General features: G+C 39.3%; 1 protein-coding gene and 1 long non-coding RNA gene across 4 annotated transcripts in view; both read left to right on the top strand.

Annotated features, from left to right (window-relative positions):
• The window catches only part of samd12 (sterile alpha motif domain containing 12), a 129,940-nt gene that overhangs the window by 12,318 nt on the left and 92,209 nt on the right, over positions 1 to 25,413 (top strand). For both annotated transcript variants that reach the window (XM_084920053.1, XM_084920052.1), the window contains exon 2: positions 13,185 to 13,393. In XM_084920053.1, coding sequence (XP_084776179.1) covers positions 13,185 to 13,393 — 209 coding nt within the window. The remainder of the gene's footprint in view (positions 1 to 13,184; positions 13,394 to 25,413) is intronic.
• Positions 13,413 to 24,451, top strand: LOC146363225 (uncharacterized). Of its 2 annotated transcripts, XR_014799285.1 has the most exons (4): positions 13,413 to 20,745; positions 21,759 to 21,807; positions 21,976 to 22,039; positions 22,437 to 24,451. It is a non-coding gene; the product is annotated as an uncharacterized LOC146363225 (long non-coding RNA). The 2 variants fall into 2 exon arrangements; XR_014799284.1 differs by having other exon boundaries at positions 13,422 to 21,807.

Genomic DNA, 25,413 nt, shown 5'->3' with positions numbered 1-25,413 from the left:
CAGTACTGGAGCAGCACCGTGGAACAGTCGTTAGCACTGTTGCCTCACAGGAAGAAGAATTTGAATCCACCACCTGACTGGTGCCTTTCTGTGTGGATTTTGTGTGTGTCTAAGTTAGCCTGCCGACAGAATGGCAACCTGTCCAGGGTCTACCACGCCTTTTACCCTGGGATAAGTTCCAGCGCCACCACAATCCTGAATTGGATATGTGGGAGAAAATGGATATACGGATGAAAATATCTGCATCAATCTTAAAAATCCTTAATTATTGTGCTCTAATTGTTTAAGATGTGTTCATATTGTGTCATTTCAGTCTAATTAAACAGCCACAGGTTACTAATGAAATGTTGATTGCTATTAGGGAAATCCCCAAATATTTTGTTTTGTTTTGTTTTTGTTGCATGGATGTTCAATTTTTCATATCAGAATATTCTGATATTCTTTTATAAAATGTGGACATATGCTACAATTTAAGCTTGGAAGATCATTCTCCACTCTGGTTACTGTGTCCAATTTAATGACTTTATTGCAGGATTTACCAACTTTTTCATAGCCTGTAACCGGCCCTCCTCCTGAAACCCTTCCGAGTCATCTCCGGAAAAATGTCTAAACAGTATTTTGTGATCAAAGGAGCCCAAAACCTGATAGCTTCTTGGGGACAGCACTGTTGCTAACTTAAAAAAAAATCACTGACATATAAATGTGGAAATCTTACATATTATAACTTTTTACTGCTTAACCGAATCACTGAAGCCACTGAACCTAAATGTAACATTCCGTGCTCGTGTTTCCATGCACAGTCAGCCTGATCTTAATCCTTGGCGCACCTACCTGCTCACAAACAGGAAAAACAAACAAACATTTATGTATGTAAAATGTAAAATTCATTGCACCGTGGGGCATATTACTTTTGCATTACTTTTGCAATACTCTGCTTCTGATGCACTGTTGCATATTTGAGATTTAACAATATGAGCCTTAGGCCACCTGTGTACACACTGGCACAAATCTCTGTTCTAATGAAGGCACAGGAGTATTAACAAACTGACAAAAAGTTGGCAAAAACACATCGCAGCACTTTACAGAAAAATCTCGTGCGCGCAGCGATCTTTTTGGATGCTGCAGGCCTAACTGCTGATCATTGATTTTGTTACCTGTTGAAGGTCAGGCTCTGGCGGCTTGTTGTTGGTCGCCATGCACTCAGCATTAACATCAACCGGGGTCCAGGGTTGTGCATTATTGTGTGTAACAGAGTTAAGCATTTTGTCATGATTCTTGCAGAAAGAGCTGATCTTCCAATAGAGATAGTGGGTAGTTGTTTGTGGCATGGGCACAGTTTTGACTTTATCATCACATTTTTGTCTTTTCGTGAAATAAAAATTAAAGCAAGCATTTATATTTGGACTCCTCAAATATTGTAGACCACTCCACTAGTTTTTTTGTTTCTTCTGCCACACAAACTTAAGTGAGCTGATTCGATTGTGTGCAGAAAAGGGGCATGTTTGACTTCAAATCTGGTGACGACAACAACAGAGCTGACCCACTGAACGTCATGTTCTGTGACTGTTACCTGAGCTCACCTGAGTCCCAGATTGCAGAGGCAGCTCATGAATGTTAATGTAGCCGGGGAAGGCTTTAACAGTAGGTGTATTAATAACTCATGGATCAGTTAGTGTGAAAGAAGGGTGCCCTACTTTTTCAGTGTTCAGAAGCATAAAAACCTAAACTATGCACAGCTTGAAGTCAAATACCACAGAGCAAATGGTTTACATAACCATGTGTTCTCTTGGATGTTCTCAAGAATATCTTGATCTTGTTTAATTCTGATAGAAGAGCCTTTGAATAAGAATAAAAGAATAAGTAAAGCGATCACGTACATGTAACTTTCTTTTGTCTCTCTGGGCAGCGAGCTTATCCTACAGGCTCCTGTCCAGAACATCCGATACTGGAGGCCATTAGGTTCATTTCCTGTCGCCTTCTAGTTTACAGATACATTCTAATTAGTACTTTAGTTAGCATGTAACAAGGATATAACTGTCTGCTGTCCCTGACTGATGGAGATGCTCTTTCCAAGGTCCTCGGGGGCAGACAACTGAGCAGACACACTCCTCTCACACGTTTCCACACTCTTCTCACATTTTCTTTTCTAATTTGGAAAGCAGAGGATGGACACCACAAGTAGATTTGCTAGGTTTGCTCACTTCCTCCGAGCAGACTGGGCGAGAATTACAAACGCGCACAGTGTTTGGAAGGTGTCTTCACAGCTTGTGCGTACGTCTTTGTCTGCATATATACATGCAGGGTTGTGTAACGTCTGCACATCACTCTGAATGCATGCAGTGTTCGCCTGGGCACACATGAACGTGTGGAAGCTAACAGGAGAGAGATAACAGATGGGGGCAACTGATGATGTGCCTGGAAAATATGTGCAAATCCCAAATGCCTTAGTTATTTTAGATGCAGAGTTTTGCATGTTTCCAGCCATGTGACAGAGACTGATTTCTGATTCAGCTCTAAGCTACCGTTAACATATAAAAAGAGTCACAGCTGCGCAGTTGACTGAAATGCCATGTTCTCTACATCCTGTCAGTTTGGGTGCCAGAAAACCTCTTCAAATTCCCCTAGAGTGTCTGCTGGCGCAATTGCTCTGGAATGAAGGCACCCACGTCCTTCCTGTCCTGTGTACATGCCTGTTAGCTTATTACATATTAACTTGTTTCACTAAAAGTTCTGGAAGCAGCAAAAAAACAAACTCAAGGTCTCAAAGCAGCAGTGCAGTTTGTACAGTCTCCAGTCATCTGGCTCGCCCTGGCCTCTTTCTCTAGGCTTTGTTTCTGGGTCATAACAGTTGATTCTATTCACAAACATTTCATTCTGCTACACCCTGGGAGTCAGCCAAAGAGAAAGAGATCACTATGAGCCTGAGCGCCCACACAGAGCAAACATCACTTTTGATTATGGACCCACTACTGGTTTCACTTTGAACCAGCTCGTGCTGTGAAACACTGGCTCTAAAGTTAGTGCAGAAATTTGCTGTCTGGCTTCTTCCATTTCCCCTCTTGGAAATGTGCTTTTTCTTTCCACTGGGTTTCTTCTTGCATGGGTGTAGTTTTATGGGGAGATAGGGAAACACATCGGCCTCGGTACATATTTAAAATATCTCACCCTCTGTTAGCTCAGTTAAGTGTTCAATTATAGGAATTCACTTGGTCATTCAGTCATTAGATTTATTGAAAGCTTTTATTGCTGAAGAGAAACCATAAATGTCAGGCTACAACCATGTTGTACAGCTGATGCAGTGGGCTTGGGGACTGCATTTATATTGAAATATCTCCAATTTAATTCTGAACATAAAATACCCAAACCCCTGGAAGAGTCTGAACTTTAAGTGCACAAAAATGCCATTTACACAGTTGTTTAAGTGGGCAAATATGCAACATACAGTCCTGTTCAAGTCTTAAGCTACCACTCGTTTTTTTATAAATTGGTAGGACAATGGGAATACGGTGTTTTACTGAATGGTGCGAACATAAACGGAAATACAGCATAATGTTTCTAATGGAAGTCAGTATTTAGACATGTGTCTTTTTGTCTTTCTCCCCTCACTCCCAACCAGCTGCAGAAGATGACGGCCCCTTGTTAAAAGGGAGTTTTTCCTTCCCACTGTCTCCAAGTGACTGATTATAAGTGGTCGTCTGATTGTTGGGGTTTCTGTGTATTACTGGAATGTCTTTACCTTACAATTTAAAGTGCCTTGAAGCAACTGTTGCTGTGTTTTGGTGCTTTATACTGTAAGTAAGACTGAATTGAATTGAATAGTTTTCTGTGTTCATTATTCTATCAGTTTTGAAAAGATCCCCAACACCACAGGCTGGAATCCAGCCACAAACCATAACAGCATATTTTACAGATGGCTGTAGAGAGTCATTATTGTACATCTCTCCTAACCTCTGACGATGATGGTCTACACCACAAATTTCTAAGTTGGGTTAATGAGTCCATAACATGTGTTGTCCCAGATTTTCAGTCCAGTTCTTGTGTAATTTGGCATATCTCGGTCTTTTCTCGCCATTTCCTTTCCCAACCTTCCACTTCTTTTGAGCTTCAGTGAACAGTATATGGATGAACTGATGATGCATCACATGTGTCTCTCAGGTTCTGTCTGGTCTTTGCTGTACCCTTTTCCCCATTTGTTAAGGACATGACTTTGAGATACTGTTTATCTGCTGTAGATAGTTTTTAAGGTCTGCCACTTCTTATTTTTTCCTCCACTTGTCCATTTTCCTAAAATTTTTACAGCAGACTGTACAGCATGCCAGGATATGCCAAGTTTTGGGCCAATAGCTTCCACAGTTAAGTGCAAAAATAAGGTTATTTTTGCATTATTTTTGTTATATTTTGCCATCTTTGGAAGTTTTCATAGATTCATCTAAAGAAATGGGAACAAATTGTGTTTTTGCGTTAGGCTTCTTGCAACAAAGTGTCTGATGATAAAATTCAAAATGGGTTATTTGCTAAATTGTCTGGTACGTCCCTTGAGTTCGGTGCCCTTTTTATATTTGAATGGTCAGAGTTAAGTGGCTTAAGAAACCAAAAGTATATCTCTGAAAATGGATCGGTATAAGGATTCGACGAAAAATGAGTGAAAAGGGACAACATCCAAAGAAAAAATGTGAAAGATAAAAGCCTGAATAACTATTGCTCTTTTGCAAAGTACTGTATGTAATATTACACCATTTCAGATTGTATTACAGCTACAGACTATGTCCCTATCTATTAAGCATCACACTAATCAATTAAAATCTTACCCAATAACTGTCCAATGCAGTAAAATATTAAATATTCACTTAATAAATACATTCAAACTTACCCATTAGATATATCTAATCTTCCATGAGATCTCCAATACTCTCTATTAAACTGCAGTTGGTGACATTTGCAACCATCAATAAATTTCTTGAGTGCTTTTTATTTAAACTGGTTTTCCACACTGTGCTTACTTTAACTGTTTTTATACACACAAAATATATTTTCAAGAAGGTAAAAAAATATTCTGATCTTTATCTTATTCATAGTTGTAGACTATTCAAACATTATTTGAGCTAACAAAACACTAACTTTAGTCATTTCCGTCTTTATTGAATACACCTAGTAATAACTCACAATGCTGAAAAAGGAAAGTTAATATGTGAATTTAGTAACTCTTTGTACCAGCTCTAGCAGCAAAAACTTCTATTAGACATTTTATAGCAGCCTCAGGGACTTTACTCAAATAAGAAGCTATTTTTGGACCTGACATTACTGTTTCAGCTCGTTGATATTTGTAGGATGTCCTGATTTAGGTCATACCATGGGATCTCAGTAATGTTAAGGAAAGCGCTGGGAATTCTGAATGACTTCTTGTTGATTTACTGGTGTGGTCTGGGTTACTGTCTTGTTACATCACCTAACTTTGAAGTCATGGACTGCAGCTCTGACGCTCTACTGTAGAATTTCAAGAGGTGTGTCAAATCTCAGTGTTCACTGGTACTCTGATGCAATATTGAGTAGTTCTAAATTTGGCTTGTTGCACCTTTAACACTATAGTGCTGCAGAGGAGCCAATTCATGGCCAACGTATCAGCAGTGTCACCAAGATGCTTTTTTTTTTTAAGTATGAGGGGATGTGAACAGGACTCCACATTGATGTAAAACAGTTATTAAACTTAAAAAGACTGTTTGACTTTTTTTTTTTTTGCTATTACACTGAAAACAGTAGATCCAAATTTAAAATGGAACAAAAGCTGCAGCTGTTGCAGTTGTCGTTTCTTTCAATTATGAATTCCAGTTTTTCAACTTCTGTGAACTTCTGCCTGAGAGGGGGTTACCCTGCGGTCACTGAAGTTGGACTTCAGTTTCTGGCAAAGATAAGACACAGCTGCCTGTCTCTTCAGGAGTGCACAGTCTGAGAATACAAAGATCCTGACTATCTCTGGTCAAATATGACATGACTGGGCTTCTCTGCAAACAGCCCCGAAAAGCCTTCTAGACTAAATAAATGTTAAGGGAAAAAAATGCATACAAATCTCCATATGCATATGCTAGCCACGCCTTGGCCTGATTACTGGCAGACCTGATGAATCAAGAAATCACTTAAATAGAAGCTGTCTGACAAAGTGAAGCAGGGTAAACGATCTCAAAAGCGTGAAGTGAAACAAAATCATTGACAAACATCAGTGAGGAAGTGATTGCAAAGACATTTCTAAGCCATTTTTAAACCTTCTCAGGAATATAATGACTCCAAGACTGCACTGATGATTAATCCAGGAGGTCACAAAAGTCCCCAGAACAACATCTAAAGAACTGCAGGCCTCACAAAGTGTTCAGTATTCAACAAAAATAAAATGACTTGGCCCAAATGGTTCCAATAAGAAAGCCACTGGTGACCAAAAAGGATACAAAGTCCTGTGTCACATTTGACAAAAAACATCTTGAATATCCACAACATTTTGTGAAATGATGAGAAAAGGTTTAGCTTTTTGAAGGTTTTGAGTCCCGTTAGATCTGTTGTAAAACTACAACAACATTTCATAAAGAGAACATCATATCAACAGTCAAACATGGCGGTGGTAGTGTGATAGTCTGGGGATGCTTTGCTGCTTCAGGGCCTGGATGACTTGCCAAATTTAATGGAACCATGAATTTTGCTTTCACCAGAAAATCCTAAAGGAGACTGTTCAGCCATAAGTTTGTGCTCTGAAGCTCAAGTGCTTGGATAATGATCCAAAAACACACCAGCAAGTCCACTCGAATGGCTCAAAGCAGCCTAGTCAAAGTCAAAGACCTCTGATTGGGATGCTTTGGCATGACCTTATATGGGCTGTTCATGCTCATAAACCCTCCAATGTGGCTAAATTAAAACAGTTCTGCAAGGAAGAGTGGGCCAAGGTTGCTCCACAGTGATGTGAAAGACTCATTGCCAGCGCTCCATTGCAGTTCTTGCTGCCAACTGTACACAAGCAGTTATTAGGTTTAGTGAGCAATTACTTTCTCAAATAGGGCCAGAAGAGTTTGAATGTTCTTTCCCTTAAAATATGAAATCAGTGCATTTTGTGCTTATCAGGTTATCTCTGTCTAATCTTTGTTTGATGATCTGAATCACTGTATATATTTTTTTGTTGTCAGGTCCAAAACCCTTAAAATTCTTATTATAGCAGTCAGTATATTCAGTGTGCCTACAGTTTTTCATGGCAGGCATATAAACAGATTCCTGCTGGTTGGTCCTTTTCAGATTCAATTGATAATGGCTGCTCGTTTAAAAGTCATGTACAGTAATTAAGAGAACCAGAGTTACGTAAGACTAATCTAATTCTTACTTTATCCTCCTCTAATAGAAATGCATTTGGCTTTGAAGCGATGGCAGTTTTTGGTAACAATTCTACGTAAGTGTGCTCCATTCATTTTCTCTCCTCATTTCCCAACACCGAGTTCCATTGATAGAAAAAGAACGGAGTGGGAGAATGGAGGCGGATATCCTCCCTCATCTATCTCTCTTCCCTCGCAAAGCTTTCACGGCGCATGTCAGCGAGGAGAGAGGGAAGAATGTAATGGTGCTATTTATAGCAACTGTTGCTATTTTAAAAAAAAAAAAAAAAAGAGAGAGAGAGAAAAGAAAATCTATCTTTTAGCCCTCTATCCACTCACCCTTCTTCCACAGAAACGATGACAGGCCAGTGCGGCTGTCCTTTCTCTGTTTGCTGTGGTCCTCCCCCTTTGCCTAACTCCTCTCACCATCTTCTCACCCGTCCATCCATTTAGTCTACTTGTACCATTGTTCAGATGCTCTTAGCAGAGGATGTATAATTCATTTCTCCTCCAGAGTGGTTGCACACCAGTCATGAATTTAGTCAGGGTGAGGAGGGGAAGGGGAAGAAGTGAGCTGGGAGGAGAGAATAAAGAGTCAGTGAGAGGGAGCAATGCATCGTGCCGCGCATCTCAATTCGGCTTTGTTTAAAACATGGCCCGCTCATGTATGATCTTTGTATGGTTTAAATGGGGCTTCACGGGGCTCTGTTCTTTAATCAGGAATCAAACAGCAGGACTATAGCTGTGTCATGTTCGACATTTTTCTTTAAAGTAGTAATACACCGATTAGGCATAACATAATGACCGCTGACAGGTGAATAACACTGATTATCTCTTCATCATGGCACCTGTTAATGGGTGGGATATATTAGGGAGCAAGTGAACGTTTTGTCCTCAATATTGATGTGTTTAAAGTAAGAGAAATGGACAATTGTAAGGATTTGAGTGAGTTTAATAAGGACTAAACTGTGGTGCCTAGATGGCTGTTTCAGAGCATCTCCAACACTGCAGCTCTTGTAGGGTGTTCCCAGTCTGCAGTGGTTAGAATCTACTGAAGGTGGTCGAAGTCAGAAAGAGTGGCGAACCAGTGATAGTGTCACGGGTGGCCAAGGCTCACCGATGCACGTGGTTCATACGCTCAGCATCTGTGGGATGTGCTGGACAAACAAGTCTGATCCATGGAGGCCCCACCTCGGAACTTATAAGACTTAAAGGATCTGTTGATGACAATTTGGTACCAGATTCCACAGCACAGCTTCAAGTGGTCAAGTGGAGTCCGTGCCTCAGTGGGTCCGGGCCGTTTTGGCACCGAAAAGGAGACCAACAGAATATTAGCCTCATAATATTACACCTGATCAGCATTTGTAGTCTATCCATCTATAAGTAAGCCTTGTTAGTTAATGTGGCATATTTTAGAGCAACTTGCCTTTTGTCCTATTAGAAAACGAAGAAAGCTGGTTAAAGATGTCACACAAAGAGTCAGTCAGTGTGTTAACCAAGTGTAGAGTGATCCTTAAACAATCAGTAGACTGCCTCACACTTTGAGTACAGGTATCAAAAAACACAAGTAAGAAAAGAGGCATGTGGGAGAGGAATAGTTCATATATAGTTATATATTAAACGCTTTGCTTAAACAAAATTTAAATCATAAAAGTAGCAGAGGTAGTTAACGGTGACGTATCACAGCACGCAAGGCTATTTAAGGCATGGTTCATCTTGCTTTAGAATAGGTAACTCACTCCAATGATTCCTAATGTAGGGGTTAAATCACAAATTAAAGATTTTAATTATTTTAATTACAGGTGGTTGATATAGCAAAATGATATCACAACATTTCAAGAAAATCTCCAATAATTATTTTTCGGTCGATATAAGGAAAAACAAATACTAAATAACATCCAGTCAGACATTGCAGCTTGCAGGCAGGAGCATTTACTTATTGGTGCAAACAACATGAGCGACCTTTTTCCTTTTCCTTCTTTTCCAATGAACTAGTGTCACTGATGACAGACTACCTAATTCACAGTGTGAATCCATTACCACAAGGTGCAGCAGCATTATAGTGCAGTTCATCAAATGCAAACCCAAAAGCAGCTTAGTCAGTGTTTTCCAAATGTCAAACATTTAAGTAAACAATAATAACAATAATATTAACAAGTAAAGTGATGTAACCTTGAAACTCTTATAGAGCCTGCACATTACTATCAAATAATAGAACTTGAATTGATTAATATCTTCCACCTGAGATGTTATATCTTGGCTCAGACCTTTTAAGCAGTTGATTAAAGCCGTGTAACTGCATCACTAATTTCCATCCACCACTTGGTCCTCCTGTCATGTAGAGTCTAACTAGTGAGATGCTCGGTTGATTACTTTTTGGTTTCACTTCAGCCGCCGTGTCTCCTCTTTGTACTGGTGGTTTTGCCTCAAGTTGGGGTTTTTTCCCCACCTTTAGCTGTAACAGCTTTCTAGCAGTCTGGATTTGTGCACTAGCAACATAAATGCAGATTATATATATCATCAGTATCATGATAGGACACTTTTATATTGTGTACAAATTTGTACTGATATTATTGGGGGTGAAATACGATATGAAAAACTCTGCTTTTACGTTTTTAATTTGATATTATCTAAATGACTTATGTAACCTTTGGAATTACTGAATCTATTATTGAATATTAACTTTTTAGTAGTAACGCCTCCAGCATGGCACCCTTTATTTTAACATTACAACAAATTATCATCAGGCTCATCACAACAGCTATATCATGCATTCAATGTATTGAGCATAATCATCTGTAAGCTGCTTTGCAAACCACCCCTGCCCCAGTTTTTTTTCTTTCCATTCTGTGTACAGCTCAATAAATATTAGATCTGTTGTTAGCTGTGGTATCAGCTTTGTTCTTTGCATCTCTGGCTCTAGCTTTTCTTCTGTTGCGCATAAAGAGAGCTATACTGCCAAATATAAGTTACTTAAATTATTAAGTAACTTATAAGAATCTTATTGTGACTTCATAGGTCCTCAAAAAGATTGTAATATTTTAAAATCAAGTAAAGCACTAAGTGGTCTTTGTATTCTGGCATTTGGACAGCGTAACAGTAATCTGAACAAACTCTGAGTCATTCAGGCAACTTTTGTATTAGCTCAAGTGCTCTGTGACTATATAGAATAGAATAGAATAGAATAGAATAGACTTTATTGTCATTGCACATGTCACAAGTACAAGGCAACGAAATGCAGTTTGCATCCACCCAGAAGTGCTTTAGCCATGATATATATATATACATATACACACACATATATACACACACACACACACACACACACACACACACACACACACACACACACACACACACACACAGAGGGTGTGATTCTAGGTCAGATATTTGAACAAATGTAGTGCACTCTCTCCCTTATTTTAAATGTGTTCACACTATTTCCCAGACGTATAGCATGTTGCAGTATGAGGAGGAACTATAGTAGTGAAATCTACTGTAGGTGGCCCCGCTGGTATGTTGAATGGCAGCACGGATATTGTTGCTGTTTTGTTTCAGTCCAGTCTGAACTGTGTCAGACTTGTAATTGCTCTCTGACAGTGGTCTCAAATAAGTCGCTAATTGGCAATTTTCCTGGCTGCGCTTGTCTGCCAACAAGCAGACTGGCATTTTTGTTTGGCCAGTAGATAGCTGTCATCCTTTTATACCCTCCCCAAAGCCTATGTGTCTATCCGAGATATCAAGGACATTCAAATATGTATTTATTGCAGGCAATTATATGAGACACATTGCACGGTTGTGCTTTTTTTTCCTCTTCTTTTTTCAAGTTCATTCTGTTACTCTTTTTAGACCTTTAAGTAAAGCCGAATGTGCGGCTTTCGAAAAACATGTTTTTTGACCTTTTATCCAAGCAGACTTCAGGTGTGATGAAAAGGGTTTTTGACTTCCATTCCACATGAATGAGACGCTGGTGTTTTTAGAACAAGTGCCCAGGTTTTATGATGACAAATGGCCTATTTTAGTGACACCTAACAACTCACTGCTAGCTGTCACTTCTGCTCCTGCATCACTGCCTGATGAGACTAAAATAGTGTTCGAGTCTGACACCTCCTGAAAAACACAACTAAAAATAAGCCCTTCATGGAGGAAATGACAGAGTAGTACGATACGGTTTTACCCAGAGTAATACAAGCCTTCTGCCAATATGTGACTATTATCATTCATCTCTTACATGCATGCAAATTGATTGACAGGAATTGCTTTTTCTGTTTTCTTTTTTAAGTCATCTGCCTGAGACATGTCCTTGAATGCCAATTTGTGGCAGTCATAACACAAGTTTTTACACAGATTTCCAGTTGTTTTCTTATCAAGGCAATCGACTGTGCAGGATTTTTGAGGGGAAAAAAACAGAAGAAAAAAGGCTTTTCTGGCTAAAGATAAACTCTCCTGCTGTAGTGCTCAGCCAGTCTTGGGTTATGCTGAGAATGTCGCCAATTTACAATGCAATATTTTTCCATAAAAACTGAAAGTCTTAGGCAAGTGTAACATGTAAAAAATTTAGTATGGTCCACTGAAGTCCAAAGAAAATGTTTCTTTCCGTCTGGAGTAATTTGTATTTCGTGGCATGGCAACAAAATGATCTAGCACAGCTGGCATCAGTGACAACAGAGTCGACATGAAGTCAGGTGGGTTGCTGAGCGGCTTGCAGTTGTTACAGAAACTGTTGGCAGGCTACAGAATATTCAATAGCACACACGTAATGAGATGTGCCAGTTTGCTGAGAGACTAGCTGATCTGTGCTGGCACTGATATCATCTGATCTGCCAGGCCGGCAGCTGAGCTCGACTTTGTAGCCTGCCTGAACTTGTTGGAATTTTCAACTTATGGATGCCTGAACGCTGGCTTTGCTGGTAGTTCCACACTAACAAAATTCTCTTTGTCTCCTTTACTTTTAAGAGTATGAGATTCATAGAAGGGTCATTACATTAAGGATAGAAAAAATAAATTGCTGATGTATGAGACAACTCCTTTGCTGTTGTGCTCTTTCACAGTTTTCAGTTAAGTTGTCTTTTTGGAGAACTTGTCATGGTTCTTCTGTGGATGTCTGCCTGTTTATGTAAATTCCAGATTATCTCTGTGGGGGCATATCATCTCCTGCATAACTTGCTCGTCTTCTTGTTTGCAGAAGATATTTTTGTGCCTTGTATTTGGGTTGTTCTCATCATGTAGAATCATTCTGGGACTTGTCTCTCAGATGTTAGTAAATAATAGGTAACACTTAGCTTTTTCCTGAAACTTTGCTGTTATCATTTATGCTCTAATACAGATTTTGGATAACTGTCTGCAAACAGTCCACTGTATTAAGAACTGTCTGGTAGTAGGAGACAGGTTGCATTACAATGAACGACTGAGACTTTCACTGGCTTACTCACCATAAATCACTCTCTGCTGCCATCTTGTGGAATTTCTGAAGTGTAGCGTTCAGTGTGTGAGGACTGGGTTATTCAACATGTGTTGCTCACAGTTTGGAATTTCACCAGGAAATCTAATAATCTAACATTTAAGAGAACTGTAAAAAGAGACCATTAAAAACAGATGTTATACTATTACATAAATGATGTAGTACTCTTGTGTACTATAGAAGCATTGAAAGGCCCATTTATTGAAAACTGTAATCTTAATTTATTAACTAGAGTACATACCTGAACCTAAGTGATTCAAATGTAATGCAAAGCACCTCCAGTTAAAATTGCAATACTACACTTTCGTCCTATTTATGGCAAATGTCTGCTGTTACCCTTTGCTAATCACTTGGAAATGTTTGCCCTCTGACACACTCAGCTGTTCACTGCAACCTGAGCCAGAATGGCATTGACCACCAGATGTGCCAGGAGAATATGACGTCACAGCTGGAGGAGGAGGAAGAGTCTGTGGACGTGGGGTCTGTCCTGCTGGATGACGACAGCCCAAGCTATCAGGATGTCAGCCCTCCTAGGTACCAGCGGCGCTCCCCGCCACACCGATCTGTCTCAGAGTCTGAGCTGACCCGGGTAAGAGTTGTTCTGCCACATCTATCACAGCACAGTAGTCAACACAACAGAAGTATTTTTCTTTTAATCCAGAGAGCACTGGCGTATTGGTTTTGGTTTTCAATTTTTAATTTTTAATTTTCCAATTATTAATTATTTAATCTCCTGTTATTTCAAGCATATAACAACTCCAACGCCTCTTTTTCTTTGCAAATCTGTACTCTCTGTGTCTCCATAGTGCCATAGGGCAGCGGTCCCCAACCTTTTTTGTGCCACCGACCGGTTTAATGTCAGACAATATTTTCACAGATCTGCCTTTAAGGTGGCGCGGATAAATACAACAAAATAAAATGATACGAGCAAGACAAAAACTGGGGTATTTTTCAAATATAATAATAAATGCGAATTCACTGTGTAATTGCCTAACTTTATTGGCAGCATCCTCCTACAATGACCAACAAATTGAGTGTAACATCCTCCTCTCTGTCCCTTAATACTCTCTGGTCACTATGGTAACGTGTAAATATTTCTTTGAAAACACACAACTACAACACGGGAAAAGACCCAGGGAAACCGAGTTAACGATAAAAAAACCTGAAAACCATAAATTTCACACCCGAGCCTCAACTGTCGCAGCCCGGAACCAAACGACTCACTGGTACCAGTCCGTGTCCCAGGGGTTGGGGACCGCTGCCATAGTGTCTTCATAGTGTTTTCTATCATACTGCAGCTAAGGGGCGCCAGAGTCAGCAATTTTCAGACTCATGGTAACTGTAAGAGAAGCTTGGATTAAAAAAAAAAGAAAACAGGTGACTGATGGCTAATATTTATATTACATGTTTGTCCATTAAGTCTGTGAGTTAGAGACACGAGTTTAGAATTGAAATAGTCAGGGGGAGTGTGTTCTCACTACTGGAATGATTTGGGTGACGGTGCTGTGTGAGTATTGCAGGTGGCAGCATCCTGAATGACCAGTTGCTAGTAAATACTAAATATGAACTGTTACATGTAATATCTTTTATATTATTTGTGGGGTACAGACTGTTTAATGTCTTTTGATGCGTAGTGTTTTGAAACATTCAGGGCTGCTAGGTACATTTTAAAAAAGAATGTCTCTTTGCATTTGTCGAGGGAGTTGTAGTTTGATCTTTAACTGTGAAATTTTTAAAAGGTTTTTAATGCCTTTGAAATATCCATCAAGTTCACAGACTGTGCGTAAAAGTTGGATATAAGCTCTCAGTGTGTCATAAATATATATATTTATTTTAAAAGCCAGCATGGGCAGAATGAAAGTGTGACTGTATAGAAGTCTATGAGAAAAAGGACCCTAATCCTCATTTGACTAAAACTTAAACATTTTGCCCAGTTATGGTCTCAGTTGCTATTTTCTGATCTTTTTTCCTTTCAGCATAATGTTGTAAATCAATCAAATCTAGAGTAAAATAAACAATAAACCTGGAAATAAAACCTGCTTTGGGGGTGACTGTTATTTCAGTTTTTATTGCTTTATGGCTGATTAGCTGCAAACGTGTTTGCTCTACATTCTGGCTTGACAGCAAGCTTCAGGTTGTCCAATTTTTTGTGTCCAAATTCCCAAAATAAATATCGGCCACCTCGAGCGCACTAAAAACTGAAATGATGAAAGTCTTAGTATTAGATTTACACTTGTGACCCCTCAAATTAGCTGCTTTGTTTTGGATAAAAGTGTAATTACTGTGTTTTCTTAAGTGCTAATTAGCAAATGCTGGAATGCTAACAGGCTAAACCAAGTTAATGAAATGCTCCACTGTATCTAAACAAAAGTATAGCACTTGAAACACTGTAGCACAAGTTCTCAGATCTCACAAGGAATTCACATAGCATGCTTAACTGCACTGTGGTGATATAACTGCACGTATTACTCTTATTTGATGATACATTGATGGTATTTGTTGTCACATTATGTGGAAGGCACACATCCTTTTGCTTTCCACGCACAAAATAGTATGCCAGTCAGGTAGATAAAGTAACCCCTTATGTTTCTGTCCACCTTGTAAGCACCAACAATAACTTTAATGTGGAATAAGCAGTGACAGACAAGCTGTTGTTTTCCTTGGTGTCCCTGATAATAGATGAAAGGACCCATCAACAGCAGTGAAGACTCATAAGTTGTTTCCTCTCCAGAAATACACGGATTGGGAGAGTAGTGTTTGCTTCCAACGTATGCAAACTGCCATATGCTCTTTTTCTTTCCTGATCATCAGTTACGACAATGAAAGAAGATTAAAGTACTTTGAGTCAGACACCAGCTTCTGTGTAAACCTCTTTGAAATACCAGACCTGCAACCTGGCCTGGTTGAATTGGTGCAAACAGAAAGTTGCAGAAATTATTTGACAACTTTCAGCCTCAATGTCACATGTCCCTGTGCGCTAGATTTAATATCTCCTATCTTTGGAAAAATCTAAGTAGACTAGTCTATAAAGAGTTTAATTATGTCTCATAGTAATCTGTACTATCAAGCTTTGGAGACACAGGACAGATAGTATTTATTAGTACTTACAGGATTTGAGGTTAATTAAATGATGTTCAACTTCAATTAATATTACATATGTGTGCTATTATATGACCACATTCTTTCACATTCTATATGGCTCGGCATATTATTTTTGATTTCATAAATATGCGTGCACTACCAAGTCTAAATCACGGTGATGCTTCAAAACCTCCCGTTCCCTCATATCAAAGTCCTCATAAGTGAAACTCTCACCACTCGGCTGTCATCTAGGGAATGCCTCCTGGCAGTTATATGTGCAGTAGGTGATCATCTTAAAAGCACAGAGCATAGAAACGGCAACCAAATCCTGTACTGTGATACTTAAAAAATTTGATGTTTATTTGCTGCAAAATAAGGTTTGAGCACCTTAGCATCAATGTCTTTAGCTGATCCCTCCAGAGTGTTTTACTAATGCTATAATTAATAATATTATTTGTGAAAAGGCAAGAAAAGTACACTTTCCTACATCTTTACAACAATCTTAACAACAACATTTGTGCTGTGAGCAGGCGTCATTGGCTCATATGTTCCCAGGTTACACTGTTGTTTGGCTCCTTGCCTCCTCTGTTACAGTATTTTCCCTTAGATTTCTCTTCAGCACTCCCTGATTGTCATGTCCCTTCATTACAATGTCTCAACTCATTTGCTTGTTGGTCTTTGTGTGGTGCCAAGTCAATGGACCCATCAAAGCAAGACCATTGAAGGTGCCGTGTGGCGTGTTGCACCATCAAATGTTGCTGCCCGGGGTGCGTCAAGCCTCTCAAGTTTAACTGGGAACAGTTAAAACATCTTGCCATCAGTTCATGCCTTATCTCTCCTCAGACCACTGCGAGTTTGTACTCAACAGTGCCAAACTGGGCCACTTGATAAGTGTTGCTCTTTCAGATATGTTCCCGTCCAGTCATCTGGCTGCAACTTCACCCTTGCCAGTCACTTAGTTCTTTACTGCTGCCCATTTGCGCAGCTTTAACAGCCAAATGTTCAGTTATAGTCTAATTAATCCCAGACCTTGAAATGCATCATTGTATAATCAATGTTATTCACTACATCTGTGAGCAGTCGTAATGTTTTGGCTTGTCCGTGTATATGCATATGAGTCCAGGGACTATATATCTTGCAAATAGAAATTCTAATCAAATGTTGTTGGCTGTTAAATAACAGCAGCCACGCAGATGAAACTGAGAGTCTGTATTAATTCTAGAGTCAACATAGCACTCGTGATTGATACCTCGCCCCGAGAAATCGAAATCCTGTTTAACTGAAACTCCCCGGTGCCACATTCGAGTGCTTTTTCAGCCCTACAAACACATTTCAGTTGATAGAAGACAAACGTTACCAAGCTTCGTCAGCTTTTCAGGTGAGAAACTCAACATTTTGTCAGGATTGCTGACTAAGAGGGAGAGTTTGATGCTAGGGCTCATTCATCTCATTTTTCATGTGGAGTGTAAGTACCTGTTTTAACGATCCATCAATTAGCACTGAATAAATGTGAAGACATAATAAATCCAGACCTTTGTGCCATTCTGTGGAACAGCATACAGCAGGTCATTTCAGTTCATCACATCAGCAGCGTTAATTTTTAAATATTGGATTAAAGTTGAATCGTGCGCCTGCTCGGATTTATAATCGAGTCAAGGCTCAGCCACAGATTAAACATGAAGCATAAATCAGCCATTTAGACTCTGTGGATAGCTATAACATCCATAGCAAATAACCTCATCTCAGTCGTAATCAATATGAAGCCCAAGGTGAATATATCTTGTTTGGTGTTAACACGCCCTGCTATGCTTTATGGACCCCGCTGAATCCCAAGGTCAGGTGCTCTGAAGGGATCTGGTGTACTTTCTTTGATGTGCCTGAGTAAAGTTGGCATCGCCTGTAAATCCAATTTCAAACAGAGGCTCCTTATTAAGGCTTATTAATTTTTCCAGCACAGTGTGTTATTCTGTCAGCTATCCACAGCTCTCTGGACTCCTCTCTACCCTGTCCACTCACACATACACGCACCCGTATCACGGTTTCATCCCTGTATGTAACAGATTAATTAATACAGGGAATTTTCATCTCCTGCCAGCTCTTAACGAGAGAAATGGAGCGAGGCAGAAAGAAAAGAAAGCGAGAGAGAACATGCCAGAGCTGTTAATTAGCTGTGCAGTGGAGATAGGACAGGCGACACAGGGCTCCGTGTCTCAGACACCCATTCACTCAGTCAACATGACATTAATGGCAGCTGCCTTGCTCTTCTTAGTGCTTCTCCGTCAGTCTGCAGTTAAACGTGGAGGCAGTGTTTAGTGGTGACACTAGAGGGTAGTATATAACAGGGAATGTGACTCGTGTAACATAAGGAAGTTCAGGATGGAGGAAGAAGGAAGCGTCTAATACAACCTTTCAGTTTTCCCGCTGCTGTTGAGAACTGAGGGATGGAATTAAAAGGTAAAATCAGGATTAGATTTAGGGTTAGAAGTTGGATCTAAAATTATAACTTATACAAAGAATGAGATATAATGTGGTAGCACTTTGTTTTAAGACCTTATGTAAATACAGGATTGCATTTTTGAGAAGCTGTGAGTATATTGGTATATTTAGCTATAACAGTGTTTCCAAATAAGCTGTAATGCTGTCTAGAATAAAAACCAAAATACAATTTTGCAAGTTTGCAGTTGATTTAATCTCTAGATTTAATTGAAAGTAAAAATAAAAAAACAATCGAAATGTTGAAACTAATGAGTTTTTTTCTTTTAATATACACTGATTAGCCATGTGACTAACACCAATAATTTTATTACAATGCAATTTTCTGCTTGGGAAATTCAATTTCTGGCATTCATTTGGTTTTTTCTCGGACCACTTGTTGTTGCTGAGATGCAAACTACCCCTGGCAGGGCCGTTTAAAAAAAAAAAAAAAAAAAAAAAAAAAAAAAAAAAAACTGCACACAGTATTATAGACAGTGGTTTTAATGTTGACTTGTTTACACTCACGTTGAAATTTATGTCAGCAGCACATTTAAGAGAACCACTGTCTTGCATCCTGATCCATTTTTAACACTTTAAGCATTTCAGTAGTTTTGATAATTATATTTTCAAATGATACATTTTCCCGTCCTTTGCCAATGTACAATCAGCACTGTTTAACATTTTAGGACCTAGTTTATCATATATTTAGCTTAATTCATCCACCCATCTATTGTCCAGTTGTGGGTTGTAGGGTATCCTATCCCAGTTGTCGTAGGTTTCCATCATCTTGCTAAAATAAGCAAAGCCTTTTCCTGAAAAAAAGATGTCTGGATAGCATTAATGGTGTTTTCACAGTAGTTCAAGGTTTCCGTGTGCACTCATGCACCACCATGAATGGTTCAGGAGTTAATCATCCACCAATTGAAAGATCATTCTCTAGCTCCTCCAGTCTGCATGTTGCATGTCCTTGGGCAAAATACTGAACACTAAATTCAGTATTTTGCTGATACTGTGCGATCAAACATCAGAGTTTGTGAGTCTGGTATAATAGTTAGAAAGCTCTTAAAGGCATAGAATAAACCTCTGTTTGAATGAGTGTGTGAACGTGTGACTGTGGCGTGTTGGTGACTTTTGAAATGAGCACTGATAACAGGCTCTCTTCTTTCTACTTGAGGCGTCCATAATTTTATGAAAATAAGTTCAGATTGGCTGTCAGGACCTTGTATTGTCTATAAAAGTTTGGGAATTTTTTTTTCAATCTTCTAGTCGTCATAGTTATTTATTTGAAGTGAATTGCTAGCACATTAAATAAGTATTTATACAAAACAAAACAACTGAAAAATTCTCTAAAATTACATGATTCTGATTTTGTGTCCTACATTTATAGTAATGTGCAAAAGGACACGACTTTCAGATACTGTTTACCTAGGCCGGTCACTTCACATACAAAAAAACCCCAATAGCTCTTTGGGAATTGTTATCACGAATTCAATATGCCTGTCAGAAATTATGTTTTGGTTTTTTGGTTTTTTGTCTGCTGTTACAATAGTTAAAATTGTGTTTTTGCTTAGTTGTCTTATCTGTTTTGTGTCAACACTGGTTCATCCCTTGAGTAAAGTGCCATTTTTATGCTTGAGTGATTCATAGGTCAGTGCTGTTAAGTGGCTTAGCAAAGAAAAGAGAAAACCATTCCTTCAAAAATGATCAAGTACAAAGGCTGGAAAATCAGTGCAAAAGCAGCCAATGTCCAAAGAAATACTTTGAAAGACCTTCAGAAAACCTAAAGACAACAAAAATTACAACAAAGTCTGGCTGTTTAGAAGCAAAATATTAAGAAACGCTGACATTTACACGCAACTTTTGGTACTGTGTGAACATTACTTCCATTTTTTTTTTCATACCTGTTTAGGACAAAAAGGAATCAGCTACAATTTATTCAACAAACACCGCTGCGCCTAATGAAGGCTACTAGACAAGGGTTTGAAATAAAAGGAACAGTATTTGTTCTGCCCTTGTACACTGTAAAATGTAATATTGTGTTTAATTAAAAATATTAAATAGGCTGAACTCAATTTTTAACAATTTGTTATTAGAACTCGATTTAAATAAGTTACCAGTACTTTTTATGCAAAAATGCTGATAAACTCAATTTATTTGAGTTGTCTTAACTTAGAAAAACTAAGTAAGCTGGAAGTTTTGCTTCTCAGGGCGGAAGGATGAAAGATGTGTTTTGAAAATGCCACGTGACTAACGTCCTCCTCCCTCTCGGATCAGTCCGCATGTTCATGGTGCATTTGTTATGGAATATGTTGAGCAAACCTGGAGCAGCGTCAGCTCAAGAGATTATTGCCATTGCTGTGGATCTTTACCTGATACACTGACTTGGTGAGTAAATGTTTACTCTTATTCAAACTGATTTTGTGGCTTCTCTTAGTTTAGCACCAGGTTTATAATCTTGCTAGCTAGTTAGTGTTAGCCTAGCGTTGCTGCTGCCGCTGTGCTCTTGTGGGCTCATGCTACTTAAAAATTAACACAGCCTTAAAAACCTTACATAAAACTATGTCTGTGAAATTTTCTGTTGATTGTTTGAAATAAAAAAGTGAGATAAGAGCCCGGACAAAATTCTTCGGGAGGTGCAGCCGTTAGGGCTGGGGTATGGGGGGTATTTTCAATCCATAACCATAACTAACTATATATATATATATATATATATATATATCATGTTTAACCTGAGTAGCAAAAGAGTGCAGGGGGGTTGAAAACAATAAGCCAGGAGTTAGTTGTGCTCCTGGACTCTATCGAGCCTTGACCTCCCGGTCAGCTATGGCGCTGGTGGATAACAGAGCTCTCCGAAAACGTGGAAGCACTTTTGCAAATATGTGATATTTTGATAAATTAAGTAGATCTTTGGGCATTACACAGCCACATTCTCGCCTGAAAATATCTTAAAAGGTTATTTTGTGACCCAGAAAGGGTAGTCTGGGGAAAAGGAGGATCGCATTTGTTAGCCGGTTGTCGGAGCCTGTGCGTACTTGTAAGCGCGGCAATGGCGGAGGAGCGCGGCTAAAAAACGTATTACTTTTTCTGGGTCACAAAATAAACTTTTAAGATATTTTCAGGCGAGAATGTAGCTGTGTAAAGTTCAAATATCTGCTCGATTTATCGAGACATCACATATTTGCAAAAATGCTCCAACGTTTTCGGAGACGTCCATTTTTTTTCATGCTTTGTGGCAGCTTTTGAACATCTGTGGCATCTATTAATGTCAAATCTAGCCTTTATTTAACAACATAAGCAATCTCTATGTTACAATAATTGCACAGCCATTAAGGATCAAATCGGTTTCTGAAAAAATGTTCTGTTTTTTCTCCCTCTGCTTGCTTCTTACTGTCTTTGAGGCTCGGGACCAGCACTCCTGTTGTTGGAAAGAAAGACATCAACTCAGTGGTAAGTATTTTGGTTTTCCAATATATTAGCAACTGTCAGTGACATTTATATTAATCAGGCTGAACTTTAATCATACTTTAGATCAGCCTGTTTTACTTATTGTTTTATTTGTGCTTTGGTTTGGGGAAGTTGTTTCTTTACTGATCTATTCCTGTCTTCTGTTATTAGACTTGAGATATGACTGCACTATGCTGTTGCTGTTGACTCCAGTTAATTCTACAAGACACGCTGTGTAAGTAAACAAACAACAACAGTTTGGTCTGCATTTCTTGAAAGATCACATCCCCCAAACTTAGTTTAGAGGGTCTACACTGTATATAGTCAAGTCTGCAAGTTTTCTAACAGCAAAATTTGTTTTGTGCCCAAATCATTTTGCACATCATTAGAATGAAAGTTATTGGCCATGTTTGCATAGCCCTTTTTAAAATGATGCTTTCATGACATTATTGTGTGTTGGGTGGTGGTCAGGGCTATCCAGACTGACAATTGGGACATTGAATGTCACCTCTCCGGTGGGAGGGAGCCTGAGATTGTGTAAATTGGAGTCTGTTTTATACCAAATGCAGAAAAAAATGTTTTAAGAAAGCAATTAAGTTCATGTTCCAAAAAATATGATTGTTTGCTTGCAGGACAACAGGAGAGATGAGTCCTCCGTCACAGATGGTGTGGTCAGTGAAGATGGTCGCCTGCAGGTTCAAGCTCATTGCATCTCCAACCCACATCCACTGCCACTGTACTTAAGGGAGGTTAAAGACTTTCTTCTGCACTTACATTTGGATCACCTCGATCCATGATAGTCATTCAGGCAGTAATGCCTGGACTGGAAACAAGCCATCCTTAAAATATTACAACATTCCAGCTCATGTGTTGGAATGCAAAACAAATGTGTTGTTTAAATCAGAGACTGCACTTGTGACAGAACAACAAATATTTTATTTTGATTATATAAGTAAGTACAAAACAAACTTGTGATAGGCCTAAACTTATTTTCAGAATAATTACATCTGAGACTTTGTTTCATTGTAAGATTCTAACAGTGATGGCATTATAATTGTTTGTTGTTCAGCAGAACAGTGTCCAGTATGTTGGCTGTTATACTTTGTTGTGTTTGAAAATAAAAGTTGGGCTGATTTTAACATCATTACAAAAAGTGTTGTTAATTATTTTTAATCATATTCAGGTTACCACACATTGTTTTTAATTTAGTTGAACTTGAAATGTTTGTCAGTAGGTAAACAATTAAAATTGTACAGTCAGAAATATCAAGTTATTCTTAATAGTGCAGACTTGCAATGTGTAAGTTGTCCTAACAGTCATCTTAAGTAAGCTTTACTTAGTTTTTTTGAGGCAACGAGTTTCCTCAATTTTTTTGAGTTCTGGGAACTAACAAGGCTGTACAGTGTACTCAAAATGAGTAAGTTGCCCTAACTTGGTCATCTTACGTAAACTTGATCCAATTTTCTTGAGTTCTGGGAACAAATGAGCTTGTACAGAGTACTCAAAATAAATAAGTTGGCCTAATTTAGCCATTTTTAGCTAAGCTTTACTCAATTTTTTTGAGGCAACGAGTTTCCTCAATTTTTTTGAGTTCTGGGAACTAATTAGATTTTACAGTGTATGCATTTGCTCAATAAATGACCTCTGCCACTTTATATTGTCCAGGGAAATATCCAGAGCCGAGGTTGAATTTGAGTTATTTCTGGTAAGTAAGCAAAACTCAGACGAACTAATAAATCTGTTTCACTTCATAAGCTCCTTGTGGTCAGTTTAGCACTAAATTCAAATTATTGACAAGACAATGTCCTTACATGAGCTAATTGCTGCTGTAGTTAACATTTTTAATTGAGTGAAAAGCCATTTGACCCTGCAATCAGCCCGACAATCTTGGAGGCAAAATGAAAACCGCGGCACGGGGAGGAGGGGGGTTTGCAGTTCTCCTAAGAAACAATTATTGCCGTACAACACCACTGCCAAATTCACTCTCTCAGTCACATGGTGTTTGTCTCTGGAATGCTTTTCAGCGCTTTTTAATTCCCAGCTCTTTTTTGTATTCCAATACTGTCCTCACAAAGGGGCCATGTGATTGCCTCTTGATTAATTTAGCTGAGTGCATTCATATTGGATCTTTAAATGCTTATCAGCGTTAGTGGGATTACATGCTTCATTATGTATGTAATAGTTGTTTTTTTCCAGTGTGACTGGAAATGTATGTTTATCGCAGACTCTGGTTCATCTTAGGGTTGTGCGTTTTCCCCCCCCAAAGGGCTTTATTTCTCGTCTTTTAATTTTTGAGGTTGTCCTTGCTCTGTTGCTAAGGTAACGTGAAGAATACTGGGAGCTCTACTGGGCTTTCAGATATCAATTAAATCCAAGGACATCACAACACTGTACGCATGTCGGCACAGATGGCGGTCATACAAATGTGCCGCGTGCGTGCGTATGCATTGCATTTATGCGCATTCCTTCCAGTGTGAACGCGTTTGTGCGAACGGGCTGCACATGTGGATAAATGCGTGCGTCTTTGTGTGCTCGTTCCCAGACGTATTCCACTTAGAAATAAAGCGGGCTTCCTCTCTCACCCCTGCGCTGTCACTCAAAACTCTAATTGGCCTGGAGTCTCTTGAACACAGCTCTTTGAGCATGATTGTACTCTTGTTTTCTTCTCTGTTCTGTTTTCTCTCCGCCCTTTGGCTCTGCAGGCTGGCTGGCAGGCAGAAAGGCACCGGCTCACCTATTGTACAGGCCCAGGGAACACAGCTATGGGCTAAATCAGTGCAGAATGTAAAACACAGATGGCCATTGACTCACAAATGGGTTCATGGAAAATGAGAGAGTCTCCTGTGTCAAACTCTGCTGAGTCTACCATGGAGCACCAGGCTTTTTGCTTTTCATTCCTCTGGATCATCTGTCAGTCCGGCCATCCTTCACACTCCCAGCCTCCTCTCTTTTTTCTTTTTCCTCCTTTTCTACACTCTACTTTCTCACATGCTTTCATAACACACACACACACACACACACACACACACACACACACACTCCTCTCTCTCTCGCTTCTTTTCTTCTCCATCCTTCACTCTTACGACATCCTGGCCTCCCTCTCTCTTTTGTCGCCTCAGGCTTATAGTCGGGGTTAATTAGCATTGAGTTGAGCTGTGTTTAATGGTTAATGTGGTTTCTTCCTGTAATACCACACCCTCCCCTCTCTGCAGTTTCTACACCTATCCTTTGCAGGCTGCCAAGCAATCGTATTGAGAGAGAGGCGGCCTCGCCTTTCTGCGTACATACCTACCTGCTTTCTTTGGCTGTCTGTCACTTCGCCTACCTACACGGGATACAGACCATATGCTCAAATCAGCATGTACACATCCCTCAATTTCTCTTTCTCTCAGGGATGCCGCGTGATGAGTGGGAAGGAGTGGTGAAAAGACACCGAAAAGGCAAGAGTGAGGTAGCACCATATAATAAGAAACAGGTGAGAGAAGGGCGATGGGAGAGATGAGGGCTACAATATGCGGGGAGAAGAAGTGAGAAAGACAATGCGATAGATCTGACAGGGCCTGCGTGAGATTGAACGTGGGGGACAGATGAGACGGGATAGAAAGAAGG

Source organism: Perissodus microlepis, chromosome 22 (assembly GCF_051167445.1).
Source record: "Perissodus microlepis isolate ML-2025 ecotype Zambia chromosome 22, ASM5116744v1, whole genome shotgun sequence".
NCBI classification, from domain to species: domain Eukaryota; kingdom Metazoa; phylum Chordata; class Actinopteri; order Cichliformes; family Cichlidae; genus Perissodus; species Perissodus microlepis.
This window is presented reverse-complemented; position numbering and strand designations above follow the sequence as displayed.